General features: G+C 39.0%; 1 protein-coding gene across 1 annotated transcript in view; it reads left to right on the forward strand.

Annotated features, from left to right (window-relative positions):
- EBF1 (EBF transcription factor 1) overlaps positions 1-19,756 on the forward strand; it is a 385,610-nt gene that overhangs the window by 337,310 nt on the left and 28,544 nt on the right. The window contains exon 11 of the mRNA XM_014786137.2: positions 13,760-13,848. Coding sequence (XP_014641623.1) covers positions 13,760-13,848 — 89 coding nt within the window. The remainder of the gene's footprint in view (positions 1-13,759; positions 13,849-19,756) is intronic.

Consider the following 19,756-nt stretch of genomic DNA (forward strand, 5'->3'; position numbering starts at 1 on the left):
ACATATATGACACAAATAGTCTTCTGTGCACCTGGCTTAGGTAGGTGGGTTCAAGCCTTTTCCTTGCTGAAGGTCAGAACCAGTGTCAAATTTACAGCAAACCCACTTATGATGCTTGCTGCTCCCTTTGGTTTTTATCGTCACAGTAGGTTTAACTTGACCAAGAAGTAATTACACCATTATTTTTTATGTGGTGCTTTATTACTTGCTTTTCAAAATTGGTTTCCAGCATCTCATGAGCTAATAGCAACAAATGTGTGATTGTAATGTTCACTCTATTAGGAGACGTGGGCTTATTGCGGAAGTGGCCACGTACCCATCGCCCACACAATAACTGTTACTCCAAAACAAGTGAATTGCTTAACTAAACATCTATTGATTGTAAGTCATCAGAGACCAATATTAAGAACACCAACATCCAAAGGAGAAGATGAAATTCTGGTTACATATACAAATGTATTTAGTCTATATTTTGTGGCAAGGAAGCTCAGTCCTCCATGGTTCACAAGTCCAAATATAGCATGGGTAAGAAGCAGTAGAACCTCATTGGGGTGCCTGGAGTGATCAGCTTGGTTCCATCCACTTCTTAAAAGACAAGCATCAAGACTGGGAGCAGGAAAAATCAAGAGCCATGGAAAATCCCCTCATCCTCATCCCTCCTACTACACTAACAGGAATTGACCAAACCTAAAGGTGAACTTGACATCATAGCTTTTGTTTCAAGGCACCCTGAGTTCTACACTTTTCTTTAGGACTAAGGTGACTCCAGTCTGGGACGGAGTGTCCTCTACTCTTCTCTATGCCCCTTGTGACTAGCTAAGCTTCAGTTGGGCAAACAAGTTTGCCAACCCCCCTTACTAACTTGGTATGTTCATATCTTTGTGTTGGGGATTACTGCGTGGGACAAAAGAAAACCAGAGCCAAGGGGTAAAGCATTCATGACTCTTCGTCTTGGAGTGGTCTACTTTGACAGCTTTCCCTCAGACCTCTCCTGGTTGATTACCCAGCTACACTAGATGGTGTGGACAATTTTAAGCTCCTCATTTGATTTCAGTGACTTTATTCTCTCCTGGTATTCTTTCTACTGTTTTGACCTGCCTTTGTCTCTTTTATCTCTGAATCTTTAACTATTCCTTAGCTATTAGTGTTCCTCATAGTGCTGTCTGTCCTTGGTTGTCTTCGCACACCAATCGTTTCAGCTGTTACCAATATCTTGACATTACCTATAATATTAATTCCATCCTTGATTTTTTTCCTGAGTTGCAGTCTTTTATTTCCAACTGTCTACTAAATTTTTATGTAGATGTCCTATGGACACCTAAAATCAGCATGTCTGAAGTTGAACTGGTGATTTTTTCTTCCATAAATAGTTTTCTTCTTGCATTCTTTATCCTGCTAAATGGTCACTCTACCCACTTAGTCAGATAAATTAGAAATGTCAGAGTCATCCTCCGTTCTTTCTAATCCCTCACATCTAACATGTTACTGAAGTTTTGTAAATTCTATTTTAAAATATCTCTGAAATCGACCTTTTCTCCATGACCACCTCATTAGTTGGTCTTTCATTTTTCATTTGGATTATTGCAATAGTACTGACTTTAAAATCCATCTTTTGTTGGACTCCTATGGTTATGTCTTTAAAAATATATCTGATTATGTCAGATCTATGATACGGAAAACCTTAAATAACTCCTTGTTGCCTACCAGATAAGGTTCTTAGTAAGGCTCTCAAGTCAAATAATGTTACTTGTGGTTACTGTTCAACACCCTACTCCCAATATATAAACTATGCTCTCCCCAAATTGGAATATCCAACCTTATTTGAACACATTGTGTCCTTTTAAATCTCTGTGCCTTTGCTCATGCTGTTCCTTTTGCTTCAAATGCTTTTCCCACCCTTTTCAGTAGGAAAATCCTATTTATCCTTACACATCCAGCTGAAAATTGACCTCTTTGGTGAATGTTTCCCTGACTCCACTACAGAGAATTATTTTTTCCTTCTTCTGTGCAGTGTATTATTAGTACATTAGTAATGCTACAGTTTTGTGTCTTTTTGATTAGCTGATTATAGGCCTGTCTCTCCACTGGATTAAGCACTCCTCAAGGGTATATCACAGTGCCTAGAAGAGTTTTTCAAAGTGAATCATCTCCACCTGGGGATACACAGGAAACTGGACCTGTATTGTACTTCTCTTTTTTCATCTTCTTAAACTCGTGTCCTTGTATATAACAAGCATCCAATTTTATTGAATTAATTAAGCAATATAAAACATCCCAAGTCTGGGAAAAAAATCCCATCTTAATTAGGTGTCTCCTATTTTTGTTCCAATTTGGTCACAAAATTTATATTGTTTTAAAACAATTGTGTCCTATTCCAGCTAGAGCTCTATTTCAGGGTAATATTTGAGAATCAGAGGTGGAATTCTTTGAACTGTAATTTCAAATTAGTGTCAGTGGGGGAGGAAAGGCTGAACCTCAAGGACAAGTGAAACATACCTCATGTTCTCCTAGAATACTGCATCCTCGTATTGTATTTATCACATTTCTTTTAGCGTTCTGTTTATGTCTTTCTAACCCTCTAAACTCTGGAGTTTCTTGAGAGTGGGGAATATGTAAATATGTCTAAGTAATCTTGTATTCCCCGCATCTGCCCCTATTTCTAGCACATAGCAGGTATTCTATTATTAGTAATAACAGCTGCCCATTGAGTATTTATTATGTGCTAAGCACTGTGCAAATAGTACCATATCACATCTTCACTTTACAGATAAGGAAGACTTAAAGAATGTGACTTTTCCGAAAAGCACATAGCTGGCCATGATGTAGCCTGGATGCAAAGCTGGCTGTGTCTTACTCCAAAAGGGTTGGAACAAAGGGAAAAAGAGTGTGCTGTTAGAGAAATGGAAGTCAACTGAGGCCTGGAGTAGGGGACAAAGGTTTCCACGGGACATAAATTAAGACAAAGAAAAGGACTAGGACAGATTGCAGATAGAAGGGTATATGGGGAGCCAGAAGAGAGTTAGAGAAGTCCTGTAGACCAAAATTATTAGAGACCTGTTCTGGAGGCCTCTTGGTTGTCTTAACTTGGCTGTTCTATCAAAGAGGTTAAGAGCAGGGCTTGGGAGGCAGACTGCCTGGGTTTGAATCTCTGGCCTTTCACTCATTGCCCCTGTGAATTAAGGCAAGATATTTAACTCCTCTGAGCCTCAGTTTCCTTCTCTGCATAATGGGAATAACAATAGTGCTTCATTTCAGGGTCATGGTAAAGGTTAGAGAGGTTAATTCATGTAAAGTGCTTGACACGTAGGAAGTCCTTAAGAAGTGTTAGCTGTTGCTGCTGTTATTATTATTATTAGAAGAAAAGACGCAGTAAATGACAGCAATGGATCCTTGTAGCATCTGATCATTTAATTAATTCTGTGCTTCCGAGTGGATCCATGTTCTCTAAACTTATACACCGAAGTGCCCTGGCAAACTTACAGGGGTGCTGTGGGGTAGTTTAAATTTGAGGAAAACAAGTGATGCTTTAGGTCTGTCAGATACCACACAAACTACTTGTTTGAGGTAGTTCATAGCTCAACGTTAGATTGCACTACATTCCTTTTGATGGTGTCATGGCTTTGCAAAGCTGACTTTTCAGCAGTTACTATGGTCAAAAGGAAGTGTCATGTGAAAATCAATGTGGAATAGAAAAGAGGGTGTCGATGTCCAATCTTATACCAAGGTTTGAGAAGTTGTGCAGTGCCCAACAGGAGCACACATCCCATTAATAAGTTACGGTGATTATTTTAGAATGAAATAAAAAAATTATTATGGTTTTATTTTTCTTTCAATTTCTTTATATATTTTTTTCAAATGGCTACTAAGTTGTTAGGATATAAATATTAAGCTGTTTGGACCTAAGTTGTTAATAAACAGTGTTAGGCTGTAAATATTAAGCTGTTTGGACCTAAGTAGTTAATAAACAGAACTGTTGGGTATTTCTTTTGGCTTAGAGGCACTGTGAAAAGATTGCTGAGACAGCCAAGGTACTGTGAACAGAGAAAGTTTGAGAAGCTCTAGAGTTGATAGTGAATAAAGATTAATCAGAGTGTGTGTTAAGGCTTACAGAAAAGGGTTCCAGATTCAAACGTTCAGGAAGAGGAGACTTTCTGGCTGAGTCTAAGGCTAATGATGCACAGCAATAATAATCACTTAGATTGGGTCAATAACGAAGAAGGCTGACTTCATTTATTTTATATCAAGATGCTATTTAGGTTGGAGTTTAGGCTGATAATAACGTCTGTGCTTATCTGCAAGGCCATTGTAGCTCTCTGCATAGCGTACTTGTTATAAGTTCTCTTTGAGTACATTAAAACATAACCAAATAATCACTTAATCCTCTAATAGCTTCCAGTTACAAATACTTTCTTATCTTATTAGTGGAATTAATGGATTGTTTGGAATCACTTAACTTTTCTTGGAATTTTTTTCCCCTCCCAATCTATCTGCAGAGCTCTGCTATAACTTCATTATCCAACTCTTCTGAAACCTGTCCACTGGTTTAAAGGAAATGACTCTGTGAACAGTGGGGGTAGTTTTTTGAGTTGTCTCATAAAACTGTGATATTAGCAATCACATGTAGGACCTTGGTCCAGAACCCTGTGTTTAGTGAGCATGAGGCTCAGAGAAGGGTTTCTCAGCTTTGGAGGCTGACTTGGTGCTGTTCCCTGCTGAGAGCCGTAAGTTGCTGGTAGCTTTTTCTTGGGGAGTAATAAGTATTGTTGTTTGGCAATTGTGTTGTTGAAATTCAGCTCCACTATGTCTGACAGTATTTATCTAAAATACTTTCCCTGGTGCGTGTTCAAGTTCCAGTAAACCGTGTCTTATTGTGCGACCTTTTCATTTTCCAGTGAAAAGGGATCAGCTCGTCAGATAAAAGCTACAAGCCGGAGTACAGGAAAAATGCGTGCTCAGAAAATCCAAGCATGATTGAAAACAAGATGTGTTAAATCAATGCGGTTTATCGCCTGCCTATTCCCGGCAATTGCTGTTCTAAGCTCATTCTGAACACACACCAGATGATAAAAGAAGGATGTCAAGCACCGGCTGGGGTGGGAACCAAGAAAACATGTTTATCAGACAGGCTGGTGATTTTGCCCCCTTGATAAAAGTTATTGTCAAAACTCTTTGGGAAGAAATCTGAAGAACAATTATAGAAGGAATATTACTCTTGTTATATCAGAAGATATGCCAGTAGGAGAGAAAACTATGGATTTATCCTTAAACGTTAAGAAAGACCAAGTGTGTTGGCCTTCAGTACTTAAACACCATCATCCATTACACAGTGAAAATCATCCTCTTCTTGTTCAAATGAGCAAATCTGGCTTTGAAACCTAATCATAAGTGATCCAAATATTTTTTAAAAATCCAAAATGAAAAAGATTGAAAGGCAAAAAAAAAAAAAATTATGAAGATCTTCAAGCTTCTGTATGCTTGAGGGATTTAATTTTAGTTTTAAACTTGCATCAAATTTGGAAATCTTAATTAAGGCTCCTGGAAGGCCAAGCTGTTCAGAGCACGTCGTATGCAATAACAGGGGCAACTTTTCTCATCAACTTTATTACAATTAGAGAGCAGTACAGTTTTCCCTAATTATTGTACATTCACCTACTTCCCTTTTTAGATAGAGTGTAGCCCTCCAGGGCAAGAAAGGGGTCTGTTTATGAAGAGATGCTCCACTTCCGCCAGTGACGTCTCACTAAGGGTCTTTCAGAAAGTACCAACTGTTGGGGTATGAAATAAGTTGGTTTAACGTATCTCAACAGCATTATGTATCTCTTTTTCCCAAAAGACAAATCAACTTTTGAGACCCCAACTTGGACCTATAAGGAGACCCTGATGAGACAGAAAACACAGTTTCTTGATCATTTGTGGGGCAAATTTAAAATAGCAGGGTGGCCTTCCCAAAAGGTTTGTGTTTGTTGACATGGTGAGCTTTAATTAAAGAAATCAGGCCAAGTGACTCGTTCACCTGTATGAAGTCAGGAGTCTGAGTACAAGGATTCCTCCTAGTGCTGGATTTCTGTTTCATAGATATTTAGTAAAAAAGGAGCCCTTTAATAGATTTGTTAGCAGGACTTGTCAATATGCTGCAAATTGAGATTCACTAATATTAAAATAAAATAGTCATCTCGGAATAAGTAAAGCACTGAGGCTTTTGTTCTGATTTATGCAGCCAGCTCTTTCTGTGCCTCAGTTTCTCACCTTCGAATTGGGAGTAATAATTTTTGACATTTATGTCAAGGGCATATTGAAGGAATCAATGAGATGATGTCTGTAAAGCATTTTGATATTACTGGGAAAAGGGTCTTATATGACCTTAGGGTATGTTTAAAATGATACCTCTACAAGTAATCATTGTAATCTTAACATTTATTAAAAATCTTCAGAGGTCCGTATAACTTAGAGAATAATTGAGTTTAGGAGGCAAAATCTTAAAAATTAGTTTTTTGCAGATGCCTTTAAAAGTAACCTGTCGAAGTATAATTTGGTATAAATTTTTGGAAGGACAGTTAGGGAATATATGTATCAAAAGACTTGAAATGGGCATATTCTTTTATCCAAGAATTCCTCCTGAGTGTTGTTCGTTATAGCACTTAAAACAGTGAAAATTTGGGGGAAAAAACATACATCCCCATTAGCTAGGGACTTGTTACATAAATTATGTAATACAATATGCTACAACCATTAAAAAGAATAAGGTGGATATAAATATGTATGTAATCTATATTTATATAAAACAGTATTGTGAAAATGTCTGAAAGCATACATGTTAATATAAATAGTGACTATATATGAATGGGGATATTATGGGGCTTTTTTTACTTTTTTGTGTTTCTTTTGTAATTTTTATACAGTTAAAATGTATTCTTTTTAGATTTAGAAAAACAGTAAAGCTCTTTGCATTTTGAAAAACAAAGGCAGGTCACTCTTAATTCTTTCTTCCTGCTCTTGATTGCTTTTGCTTCTGGAAGAGTTATTAATTTCCAAACATACGCAAGTTCTTTGCATTCCAAGCGACAGTCCTCGGGGTCTTCCATCTCTTTGTCCAAGAGCCCCTGCGTTTCATCATCCTGGGCTCTGATCGGCTTTCTAGCTCGCTTTCTCCCCTAGTCTTTACTTTGCTTGCTTCCCTGGATCCACTCTTTGTAAAGAAGACTTAGCCACAAAAGCCAATACCTCTAATTGTACCTTTGGTAGAGAGGTAGTGTTACTTCCTTTGCTTGATTTTTGAATCTCAAAGTTGCCACACATCAAGAGGTTTGAAGACAACAAATAAGTCAGGGCAGGTTTAAAGCCAGTTTGGAAATTTTCCTTTGGCTGCTATATTGGTAAATTCTGCCCATGTTGGCTTCATCCTTCTGGTTCAGTTACAGCTTTAAGCAGTTCAGTGAGCCTCTTCCCGAAGCTCTCCTGAACCTCACTGGCTCTTGAGGCAGGGCGCCAGGCTGTAAAAGCATTTCACACTGAAAGCAGGGGCTCGGCTTGCAAGGGGATGGGTTTTAGGTTTCTTTGGGAGTGTATCCCTTCTGTGGAAGAGACGACCCGGAATACCATTCGTGCACTAAACATCTAGGCAGGTAATGAAATATCCAAATGGCTGGAAGTGTAACAAATTTCTTGATTAACCATATTTCTGGCTCTTGTTTAGGTTTCTGGTTGATTTTTTGGTTTCTATATTTTAAAGTCATTCTTAAACATAGGTTTGTGAAGATAACTTGCTGTTTTATTGTTTACCTCTGGTTGTTAATTTAGTGACTGAGGGAAAAATGGGGCCATTATGGAACAAAAAGGCTCTGCCTAACGCATATGTAATAACTCTTATGCCCAGAATGGATCTGCCTTGAAGGGAAATGCTCTGCTGTTACTCCTTTAGTTCAAATATAGAGTAGTCACCAGGGAAGCTGGGAGACCCAGGTGCTGGTTTTATCATTGCCTCTGCTATGAGGTTTTATTTATTACTTGGCATAGAGTCTAGATATTTGTTTGGACATTAAATGGCAGTAGAATATAAATATTACCTTCCTAATATCTGCATTTCTTTTTATTTCCAGTCAAAATGACATCATGTCACACAACCATTAAAAAAAGGAAATTAAAACCCCAGAAATATGTTAAAGCACTGCAGTGAGTTGCTAAGCTGTAAAAGCAGGGGAACTCTGCGCGCTAACGTGGGAATGGCACCCAAATCTCTTTTCCCCTGATGTTTGGGAACACAACTCTCCAGCTTCTCATTTCCATTGTTTCCAGGAATAAGTATTCAAGAAGTTAAGGAGGATGGAGGAGTGATTTCTCTAAAAGAAAACTCTGAAAAGAGAAAAATCAATTTTCATAACTGAGAATGCATTCATCTTAACTACATGATTTTAATTTGCAAATAAATCCCCTTAAAGAAAATTTTCTTTATTGATGTGTTTGTGAAGTGGATTAAAGAAAAAAAAAAAGACTAAAGGCGTGAAAAGGCCACAATTTGCATGTATATTTGGTTAGGATTACTCATTACCAGATGTTTTGAGTGGATTTTGTAATTTTGTCATTAGTATTAGTGCATAAAATCTAGTTGTATTATTGTAAATTTTCTTTGCATATAGCATTTCATGCTGTATCAACATTTGGACACTGTAAACAGTAGCTTTGTATAACCAAAGCTGTTCTGTCTTGACCAGAACCTCGGGTGAAGCCCAAAGGAGAAGTGGTCTGTGTAGACTGGTTCTGCATAGAAAGTCCCTGGTTTCCTTTGGGGGAGTCTGAGATTGTGAGATTGGGACGGAACCCAAAGTCATTTATAAGCAGTCTGAACACAAAGCCAGATGAAGTGGTTTCATTTTTTTTTTTAACCCTTTAATTAACTCTTACTTTTTGAAAAGTAATTTTATTTTATTGCAGCTTTATTGCAAACTTTATTGCAGCTGAAATGCCAGTCCCACACATATATCCCTTGTTTCCTACCAGTATCCATTCTCCAGTATCATATCATAGCTGTGAGGGAGAGGACACTTCTGAAATCTCAGCTGATACATCTGCCCTGCAAGCTTGCTCTCCTGTGTAGAAGCATTTGACCTTGCTTTTTATGCATTTATATGACAGTTTCAGACTTACTGTAGTATATGTACTCAGCTCCATAGGGTCCTACTAAGCTTATTCAGCTAATATGTATCTACCTCCAAGTTTGAACCAGACACTGGAAGACAGCTTGAATTCAAATGTTTGTGGCTCCTCAGTAGCCTGATCACTCTTGAAATCCATGTGTCTCTGTTAAGTGTAGTGTGACCCTAGTGAAGGCTATGTCAGAACCAGGAGCAGAGGTGGTGACCTACCATTTGACTGTCAGGGAGGCAAGAGAGTAGATTCCTGAAGCCTGGCCATGAGAGTCGGAGCTGTGTTCCAACTCTACAATCAAGGTAGTTCATCTGTCTTTTTGGGCTAGATTACATATGCCTTTCAGAAAGTTCATTTTTAAGAGCTTATGGTGTTGTGACACAAAACACACACAAAAAAGATGGCCTACAAATGCCGTCTGAACACATGGTAGGCACTGAAAATGATTATTGAATCAATGGAGAATTTATTATCTTGTAGAATTTTTTTTTTTTTTTTTAATTTTATTTATTTTATTTTTCCCCCCAAAGCCCCAGTGGATAGTTGTGTGTCGTAGCTGCACATCCTTCTAGTTGCTGTATGTGGGACTCGGCCTCAGGATGAACGGAGAAGTGGTGCCTCGATGCACACCCGGGATCCGAACCCGGGCCACCAGCATCGCAGCGCGCGCACTTAACCACCAAGCCACAGGGCCGGCCCTCCTTGTAGAATTTTTTTAAATGCCCGCATTGGTTCCACTTTGTTGATTTAAAAATTGAGGCTTTTCTTATTTGGGATTATGAATTTTTCTAAACCTCTGAGCCTCCCTTATTCTGTTACCATCCCTACCTGGTTTAGGATGACACCCTCTCAAACCCTATTCAGAGATGTGGACTAGGTGTTTGGAAGCAGGGCCACATAAGCTGCTCTCATCATTGCATTCCTTTGCAGTTTATGGCTTCATCTGTTTTTTCTTTTCTCAACCTAAGATGCTCATGCTTCTTTATTTGTGGTTATGTCCAATTAAGTTTTTTTTTTCTCTACTAGGTTCTCGGAATTGTCTCAAGTTTTAGGGGAAAAAAATTGATTAGTCCCATTTCTGCTGGCGCTCCCTAAGCCCTGTGCTTGACTACAATGAGGTCACTTTGTTGAAGGATTAACTTTATATTACATTCTTGCAGAGTAGATGTATGTCCCTAAGGTACGACTACCCCCACTGAGGAAATAAATATACCATTCTTTATGATTCCTCCCCATTACCCTCTCTGTTGATTTTCAGAAAGTTTATGAATAGTCACATATTTATACAACTGGCCAAAAGTATACTACTTATTTTTCTTATGGTCTGTAATAACCTATGCAAGGTTATTAAAGAGTATACAGACCCCTTTTAAGGCATAGTTTCTTATGTCATTACTTTATACAAGCAGGTCAAATTCCATCTCAACAACAATCTCTTGCTCTTAACCTTTTTCTCTGATTATAAAAGTAATATATATATATGTTCATTGTGGAAAATTTAGACAATGCACAGCACAAAGAGGAGGAAGAAAAGCGCTTTAAGACTCAGTTCTTAGAAATAATTACTGTTAGGCAGTTTATACCCAGAAACATTTTCTTTATTCTCTGTATGTTCATTTAGAAAAAAAAAGTAACCATATTGTACATATGCTCCTGTAATCTAATTTTTAACCTAGCAATATGTCAGTAAATATTTTTTTTCCTATTGCATTGCTTTTGAGGACTGCATCATATTCCGTTCCCTGAGTGTGCCATAATTTCACCATCCTCCTCCCTAGACATTTAATCTTTCAGGTTGTTATTTTTTTAACAGGCTTTATCTTATGGCCCCTCTCACTCAGTAATTGGCTTAATTTTTTTCTCTAGTCAGTGCAATCAGACAAATGATCAGGCATCTTCAAATTTAATACCACAAGCTTTGTCTTGCATATCTTTAGTGTTATCTTTGTCTACAGCACTGGACAATGCCATTGTAATATTCAGTACCTAAATAGAGGGCAGGTTGATATATTTAATAATATGAGCATAGAGCATATCATAAAGGCATGGGAAATAAATTAAAATATTTTGTCTTTGTCTTACTATCTGAAATATTTCCTCCCACATAGTGTACTTCCATAGAGTAGATGCTTATTTTTCTTTGAATAATGAGTTTACTATAGCTAATTCAATTATTCTTTGTGGCAACAGAATGACTTCTCCTCAGCTCTTTAGCTATTAGTTCCGTAGGATATTTGAATCACTTCTTTTAATTGCAGATATTAAGTGTCATTCTGCTCTGAGTTGTTGTACGGCCAGAGAAACACGTCCTCCCCCCAATACATCAGACAGTCGTTCAATTAACAATCTCGAATTTCTTGACACAGTAGGAATTAATTCATTATGCAAACAAGCAAAGGGGTGGGTCAACAATTCAAGTTTATTTGGTGGCTTAGACTGAAAAATAAAACCAAGAATTAGAATGTTCAGGATGCTGAATTATGTCTTCAGATATTAAAATGATACATTTAATTGTCTAAAGCTATTTTTATGGTTAAACATCTTTGTTGGCAATTAGTATTATGGGTGGGAGATGAATGTGATATATAACGTAAACCTAGGTGCTCATTCCTGTTGCTCTCATGCATTTCTTGATTAAATACCATGGATTTTACGAGTAACAGCTTCCCTGCATAAAGGGTTCTATGGCTTTTTCTCTACAAGTCTAATCTGAAAAAAGGATTCTTCTCAAGGGTTTAGAAAGTAATTCATAAAATGAGAGAAATAATAAATATTATGCCTTAACTCATATACTAGTATATAGAGAGAGATATTTGCTACACCTGGGTATAATTTTAGCTAATTTCCACGAGAGACAGGTTAAAAGTTTACTGTTTGGAAGGGTGGGTAGGGAGGGAGATGGCTAAATCTCATATTTGCAAAGATGATTACATTATCTTAAATGAAAATGCTACTCTATTAACAACTTCAATAAGCATTGCATTTGGGGAAGAAATCTTTTTAATAAAAAGTTACTTGAAGTTCACTCCAACTTAAAACATACAAGTGAGGAAAAAGTACTTACTCTGATTTATGTGTCTTTTGGAGGTGTAATTATTGGCTTTTTACTCACCTATGTAAAACAATGTACTTTTGTAAATGGATTTCTGGCCACTTTACGCAGCCTTTTTCTTTTTTTCCTTTTTTTCTTACATAAAAAGTAAGCACTGTCAATCAAGGAATTTTAAGGTTTATTTCCTCCTTAGAAATGATTGATAACCTTTTAGATTTACAAGTTGACAAGTTAAAGGGTTCTATTGGTATAATTATGTACTAAATTCACAGTCTTTCAATTTAAATGTCCTTTTAAAACCACAAGATTATCATACCTGTATTTTGAAAAGTGGGCCAGTCAGTTTGGGTTGGTATACAAATTGCTTCCATTAGCCTTGGGACCTATTTGAATTTAATACAGTTTTTTAAAGTTAGTAGTAGTGTGAATCTTACTTTTAGAATTTAGGTTAATGGAAATGCATTTTAAGTAAAGCATGTGGCAACTTGTTTTCTAATGTATAGCTAAATGTCAGAACTACAAAGACTGTCTTTTTATTCAGTATGGGAGAGAATATGTGATTGAATACTTTGGTTACACTAAAAAAGGAAAGAAAAGAAGAACAAAATCCACTCACCCACCCATTTCTTGGATGATATGGGGGATATGCGTAGAGGATGGAGCTGCCATCTTTTCCTAGTCAGGTGAGGACGGCTGAAGATATTTCATACCTTAGGAAGGAATTTTGAAAATGATAGACCAGTCCATTTTGTATCGTGTCTAATTAAAGGATGCTTTGAAGAGGATGTAGACAATATGGGTACAACAAGGCCCACTGTCTCCAAATATTATTACAGGTGTGCTCTTCTTTTAGACTTTTTAAGAATTCTTCCTGGAGACCCAGCTGCTCTAAGCTAGTACTCCACAGAGGCTGGTCTTTTTCCTGAAATAATGTTGATGGTGGTGAATCAGTCTGTCATTTCAGATGTGAGGGTGTTGTCTCAAGGGCATTTTCAATACCCATCTCCTTGCAGACTCTGTCAAGGGCAGAATAAGATTTCTATTCCGAGAAGATCCAGTCTCCTCTGCCCCTCACCACACTCTTGCAGGCTTAATGGCCGCACAAGGCACTGAGATATCGTATCTGCTGAGGTTCATTAGCAATTTTTCAGTTAAGCAAGTACTGTTAATTCTCCTGCTGTTTATAATCTGTAGATACCCTCAGACAAGCCTCTGAGCATTTTGACCTGAGCTTCTGGCTAAAGTGAATCCTAAAACCTCACATCAAATACCATTTTATTTTCTATTTCCAATAATGTAAAGAATATAGAATTTGACCAGAAGAGCAGAGTTCAAGACCTGCTACTAATGTTCTTTTGAGCAAGTCACTCCCCACTATGGTAAATAGCATAAGGAGATGGTGGAAATGTTCAGCAAAGGGAGCATTCGTCAGATTATTTTATGCTCTAATTCAAAAGCATCAATTAAACGTTGGACTTCCCAATTATTTCCACACTATCGGTGTTGCAAATCATGTTCTATTTTATTTCCTGAAATTGTTCTAATTGTGTGCCTTCTTCATTGCAGCGCTCAACGAGCCCACCATCGATTATGGTTTCCAGAGGTTACAGAAGGTCATTCCCCGGCACCCTGGCGACCCTGAGCGTTTGCCAAAGGTCAGGATACCTCCTTTTTGGGTTATGGTCTCTGGAAACTCGGGCTTGGGTGATTGGTAAAAAACTTTGCCATGGATAAAAATTAGTTCATAGATAAGCAACTTAATATTTTTGTGCTTTGTATGTTTGGGCATGTAAGGTAAGCAATAATAAAAGGAGCAAGCACTGATGTGTGCCAAGTGATGCTGTACTTATTTTTACATATATTAGGTCATTTCTTCCTCTCAAAAACTCTTTGAGGTTGGTATTATTACCACCATTTTAGAGAAGAAAATAATCAAGCAAAGAGAGCTTAAATCATTTGCCCAAGGTCACACAGCATGTAAATTGCTAAACTGAGCTTCAAGCCTATATAGCCTGGCTCCAAAGTCCAGGTTGTTAATCACTACATCATACCAATTCTCAAGAGGAAAAAGAACACTGCTTTTCTACCTACATGAGGATCTATAATTCTCCCTGGTGAAGCTAGAGCCTAAAAGGAACACTGGTAAATCTTGCAACTGGGCAAATAAGACAGAACCTTTCACCTCCAGATGCATCCCACGTAATTAGGAAATAAGGCACAGATGTGAGAAATTAAACAAAAATTCAAGACAGAGTAATATATGTCATGCAGCAATACGCCATTAATTGCCAATGCAGAAAGAAGGAAATTCACATTTATTGACTTCTATTCTGTACTTGTTGTCAATGTTGGGAGTATTCCTATCTCTGAACCTGAGGAACTTGGGCCCTGTGTGGGAGAGATCACCTTACACAACAGAGACAACTAATCATGACAGAAAGTAATGGGTACATTTAACAAAAGTGCAACCCAAGTTCTGTGAGGACTCAGAGGAGAGAACAGTTAAATGCTAAAGAGGTTCAAAGTACAGAATTAGTAGAATGACCATTCACTGTACTGACAGCAAAATGGAATTTTATTTACTACACAAGTGAAAACTGTTATAAATTAGGTGAGTAGGTGAGAGGGCCTCTTCTTGCCACAGTAAGTCTAGCGATACGTCATTTCTAGGTCTGTTTTACTAGGAGAAACAGACCTAGAAAACACTTCTAAAAGTGAAGTTGGCATCCTTCCTAGCTCAGTGAACTTCTTTGGGGATCAGTTCATCCTCAAATCTTACCTGTGTATCTGGGTGCAGTGGGAGGCAGAGCCACCTGTCAGAATAGGCCTTGTCCAGGAGAAAGCTACCCCACAAACTCATGTACAGATGTGGGGGCTGGCAGGATGGGGGAGGCGGTGCTACCAGCTCCAAGAGAGGAAGAACTGTGGCAAGCAAAAGCATCCATCCTCTACCTAGTCCTTGGAGGAAGAACCACACAGCCTTCAGTCTCAACCTTCAGCTTCCCAGAACAGCTTTACTTCCACCAAATTTTATTCACCATGGTAAAAACTTCTTGAAAACATTTCACCTGAGGAGGAAATCACATAATGTGTCCATATCCTTGTCTTTGAAAGGAGCCTCCATCTTACACATCCTTCCCTTTCACCCTGACTTATTCTTGGTGAGCAATTAAATAACCTAATAATAATGGGGAGGGAATGGCAGTCTCCTTCCATTGCATAGACGTGCCGTGGAGAGATGTATCTTTAGGTTCCTCTGTCTACAAGAACCTAGCTCCCATGCATTTCCTATGGTCAATAATTGGTAATTTTATAGCACCATGGTATAAATAATGTGTGTCCACCCAATGGTCAGGGCCTTAGATGTCTCAGTGGTAGAAAGAAGGCGTGGGTGCAATGCCAGATTCTCCCCATGGTTTCCATATTGGGACCGTCTTCGCTTTGCATTGGCATCGGAAGCCTCCAGAATCTGCTGAAGGGACTGGAGAGTCAGATTGGGTGGAGTGGAACTCAGAGCAAGGGCACCTACTTACTCTGCAATCGGAGTCAAAAGTCTTTCTCTGCCCCACCCCCCAAATTCTTTACCTGTCTGTGCCTCAACTTCCTTCTCTATCAAATGGAGATGGCAGTATTTCCTACTTTTTCAGATTGTTATTTTAATGACTTATTTAGCACTAAGCAAAAGGTAGCTATGACTATTGCCAATTGAGACCGAGTGGGACTCTTGCTTCTGAGAGCTCTTCCATTAAATCTCTGCAGAGCAGGAAATCCTAATCCTGTTGAGCAGTTGAGTGTATGATTTATCTTCTGTGCCTCAGTTTCTTCATCTATAAAATGGGGATAATAATCCTGCTGACTCATAGGGATCTCGTAAGGATAATAAGAGGTAATCCCGTGGGTGCCCTTGGCGCAGTATCTGGCGCACAGTTGCCGCTCTATAAATATTTAATGAAAAATGGAAGAGAAATTCTGGTTTAACGGTTGAGGTCTATAGAAGCCAGGCAGTACTTTTCTTAATCATAAAGAAAGGAGAGAAATAGAAATATAGGGTTGAGTTTTGTGCACTTACTTTTAAAAACATTTTTATGGTTGCATATCACGTTCAGAAATGTTGAACAAATAGCACAGGCACGTGTCACTTCATCCCCAGTGACCTGATGGTGAAATTCCCAGCCCCTTTTTCCTGGGTTTGGGAAGAGTAATCAAGGACACAATGGATTTGTGTGTTAAGGAAACACTCCACAGCTTGCATCTAGCCACTTGACCGTGCAAGGACTTTGGCCGGAGCCCACCCCAGGAAGCCCTCTGTGTGACTCAGATCAGAGTGGCTGTCCTCTTGGCTCTGAATGTTAAGGTGGAGTGAGAGTTCAAGAGCAGGGTCAGGAAGTGGCGGATGGAGCCAGCACGAAGTATTCCTGTGGACTTGGAGATTTATACTCCTGCTATCCATTGTTAGGGGGATAAAAATGGGCTCCGCCTTTCTTAGAATCATGGTCAGTGTTTGTCAAACAGGAGTGTTTCAGTGAGCCGTGGACCACACACCTTAAAAAACAAACTGCGCTTTATTAAACCCATGTGTTTGTGAATAGACAAAGCTAGATTCATACAACCACCCACACATTCTGTCAAATGAAACTGCTCCAAAGACCAAGCAGACAGCCTTCCATAATAATATGCCTTTGTATACTGGCTTGTGCTTTTTCAAAGAACTGGTACATGCTTTGTTTTATTGGAGCCCCGCTTGTGAGAGAAGTCGGGAGAGCAGACATCATCCCCATTTACCAACAGAGAAAACAGGAGCAAGCTGAAGCCTTCTCTGTAAATTGTTTTGTCTCTGAAAGTCACCATTAGTGATAGTTGCTGTACACAAATTTAAAATACTATAATTATGCTAACCCAGATGTTTTTTGGCTTCCTTTTTCATATGCACATGGAGAAGGGCAGGCTAAAGTTTTTCAATCGCAGCATTCTGTTCTGTTTCATACAGACTTTCCTTCCTCTCTGGATTCTGGGAAGGAGAGGAACATGTGACTGACATTGGGGTGAAGGTTGACTTTTCTTATAATGTAGAGGTGAGGGGGTTGGGACCTGTGGTCAGTCAGAAACTGAGATGCTAAAATGCATAGTGAAATCCAGAATCACTGAGCAAGGAGCTGTCTCTGTTTTGAAGGCCAGATGTGTCTCCACCCCCTTCAGTTTGTTGGTTGTCTTCCTGAGTGGTCAGTGAGTGTTAGTGCAAGGGCAGTGCGAGCCGACCATGAGCTTAGCCCTCATTCCGTGTGTTAGCTGTGAATCCCAGGAAGCAGGTAACATATACTTCATGCCCACTGTGTGCCTGGCACTGCTTTATCAAGGTTTTTGAAGAGCATAGAGGCCAAGAGAGTGGGCTTTCACGGCAAACACATAAATTTTGAAAACCAGACCTACTGCTCAGTGCAGTGACTCAACCTTCCCAGCCTCAGTTTTCTCCTTCGTGATATGGCTTGCACTGCTGTGTTGCTGTTGGGCGTTGAGATCATTTATGCAAAGAGGTCTCTGGCACATAGCAAGACTTCAGTAAATGGGGGCTACTAATCCCTGCAAGGTGGTACTCCCCATGTCACAGGAGTGAGAGTTCTCAGAGGACTGTGACATGCTACAACTTCTCAGCTAGCAAGTGAGAAAATTAAGATTTGAACGCAGCTCCTCTGGTTCCAAAACCTCACTGTTACCACTGCATCAAGTTCTCACTTTTCCCCCAGATCCGGAAACCCAAATAATTCTGTCTGGAGGTGATTAGCTTCTCTCTTCTGTCCCTCGCCTATACCTCACCTCCGTCTTACTTAACTCATCAGCTTTCTCTCTTTCCTCACTGAGAACGGTTGGCATAGGGACCTCCACAGGGCAAACAGGTTTTTTTCCTCCAAGAGCCAGTCCCTCTTTTAGAGAAAATAAAGCAGTTTGAGAAAAGTAACAAAGGCGGCATTTGTGTATTTTGCTTTATGGAGCTGAAAATATCTGGTAAATTGATCCAGTGGGAGTAATAAATACACATTACTTTATCTTGTTCTTCATGTCCTATACCCCTGAGCCCTGATAGAACAATACCACTTAATAGACTTAAAAAAGAGTAATTATACTCATTGGTTGTGTGATTTTTCAGCCCTCCCAGCCCTGCCTGACCTTCTAATTTAGCTCACCGTGTCTAACTAATGCATTTATATTCATCTTTTATGAAGCATGTATAGTACAGAATTGACTTTAGAGCCTTTTTCAAGCTGTCCTCCCAGGTTTCCAATCTGGTTAGTAGTGAGGAGAGTGGGAGCTCTCTATCCATCTCTATACATTCGCATGTGTAGATAACGCGTATACATGGCTCATGGCATTTTTTTATCCTTTATGAAACATAATAAAAAGTATTTATTACATTTTTACTTTAAAGCTTTTATACATTGTAGCATTATTTACAACTAAACATGCAGGCAAAAGATGCGAGTGTTTTTAAAATGATTACTGTTAATGTTTCTGCTTGTCAGAAGTGCTTAAATTTCCCTGCACTTTGTCTAAAAACTTAGTACTGTTGCCTTTTAAGCACAACACATTTAAAAGATCTTGCAAGTCAGATTTGCAAACACTGCTGACAGTTTGTGATGAATGATATTGCAAAATTTGCAAGATGTTTGTCATTTCACACAGCCGACATATTAAGGAATGGATTAAGAAATGCGAAACCCCTATGGAAAACAACCATCCCAAACAAAAACCAAAACAAAACTCAACCAAACCTTGAACCCAGAGAGCATACACACCAGAATCTCTCACCCGGGTTTTCACTCCCAACTTCCCACTCAGCCAGTGGAACCCAATTGTTCTCAGTGCATTTTCTCTCACCATATGGTCTCCTCATTACCATACACTAAGAGTCCATATGGGAAACTTGTGAAATGAACTGCATTCATTTTAACTGCCAGATGAGCAGCCTTTTGCTTCGCAAGCTTAGCTTAAGTCATCTGCTGTCTTCTTGTTGTTATGGCAACACGGCACCAATAAAAAATTCTAATCTACTGTAAGTGATCACACTATTTTAAGTGCTTGCCTATAACTGCCCTCAAAGGGGAGGAGGGGGCTGGGGTTATATTTGTCCAAGGAGCAAAGGGTTGTTCTTCATTCCAGCAGGTGTCAGTAAAGAGGCTGGTGAGATGGAAGTGAGGTGCCAGGGTGGCTGTGTAGTAGGTATGGGTTGTAAGGGAGGTGGATTGCAGAGGGATGGATGGTAACGAGGATGGATTATAGACCTTTTGTGTGGGTCTAGAAAAAACATTGAATGTCAAAAACCATAGTGCTTCCAGCAGACACATTACTGTGCTGGTGCAGTGCAGCCTGCCATGAATAAAAGTCAAGGTTCTGAACTACACAGAGAGAAAATCCTAATGGTAGCTTCTCCTTCATTGGCATGCGAAAAAATCTCAGCCTCCATGAGCCTGCTCTTCCTGTACATGAGAATTAGTCATTTCCAACACCATGCTAATTAAGAGTACCTTAAAGTAATGGAAGTAGGCAGCAACATCCTTAAATATAAATCAT

This window comes from Ceratotherium simum, chromosome 4, assembly GCF_057802395.1.
Source record: "Ceratotherium simum simum isolate JZ-2026a chromosome 4, ASM5780239v1, whole genome shotgun sequence".
In the NCBI taxonomy this organism is placed as follows: domain Eukaryota; kingdom Metazoa; phylum Chordata; class Mammalia; order Perissodactyla; family Rhinocerotidae; genus Ceratotherium; species Ceratotherium simum.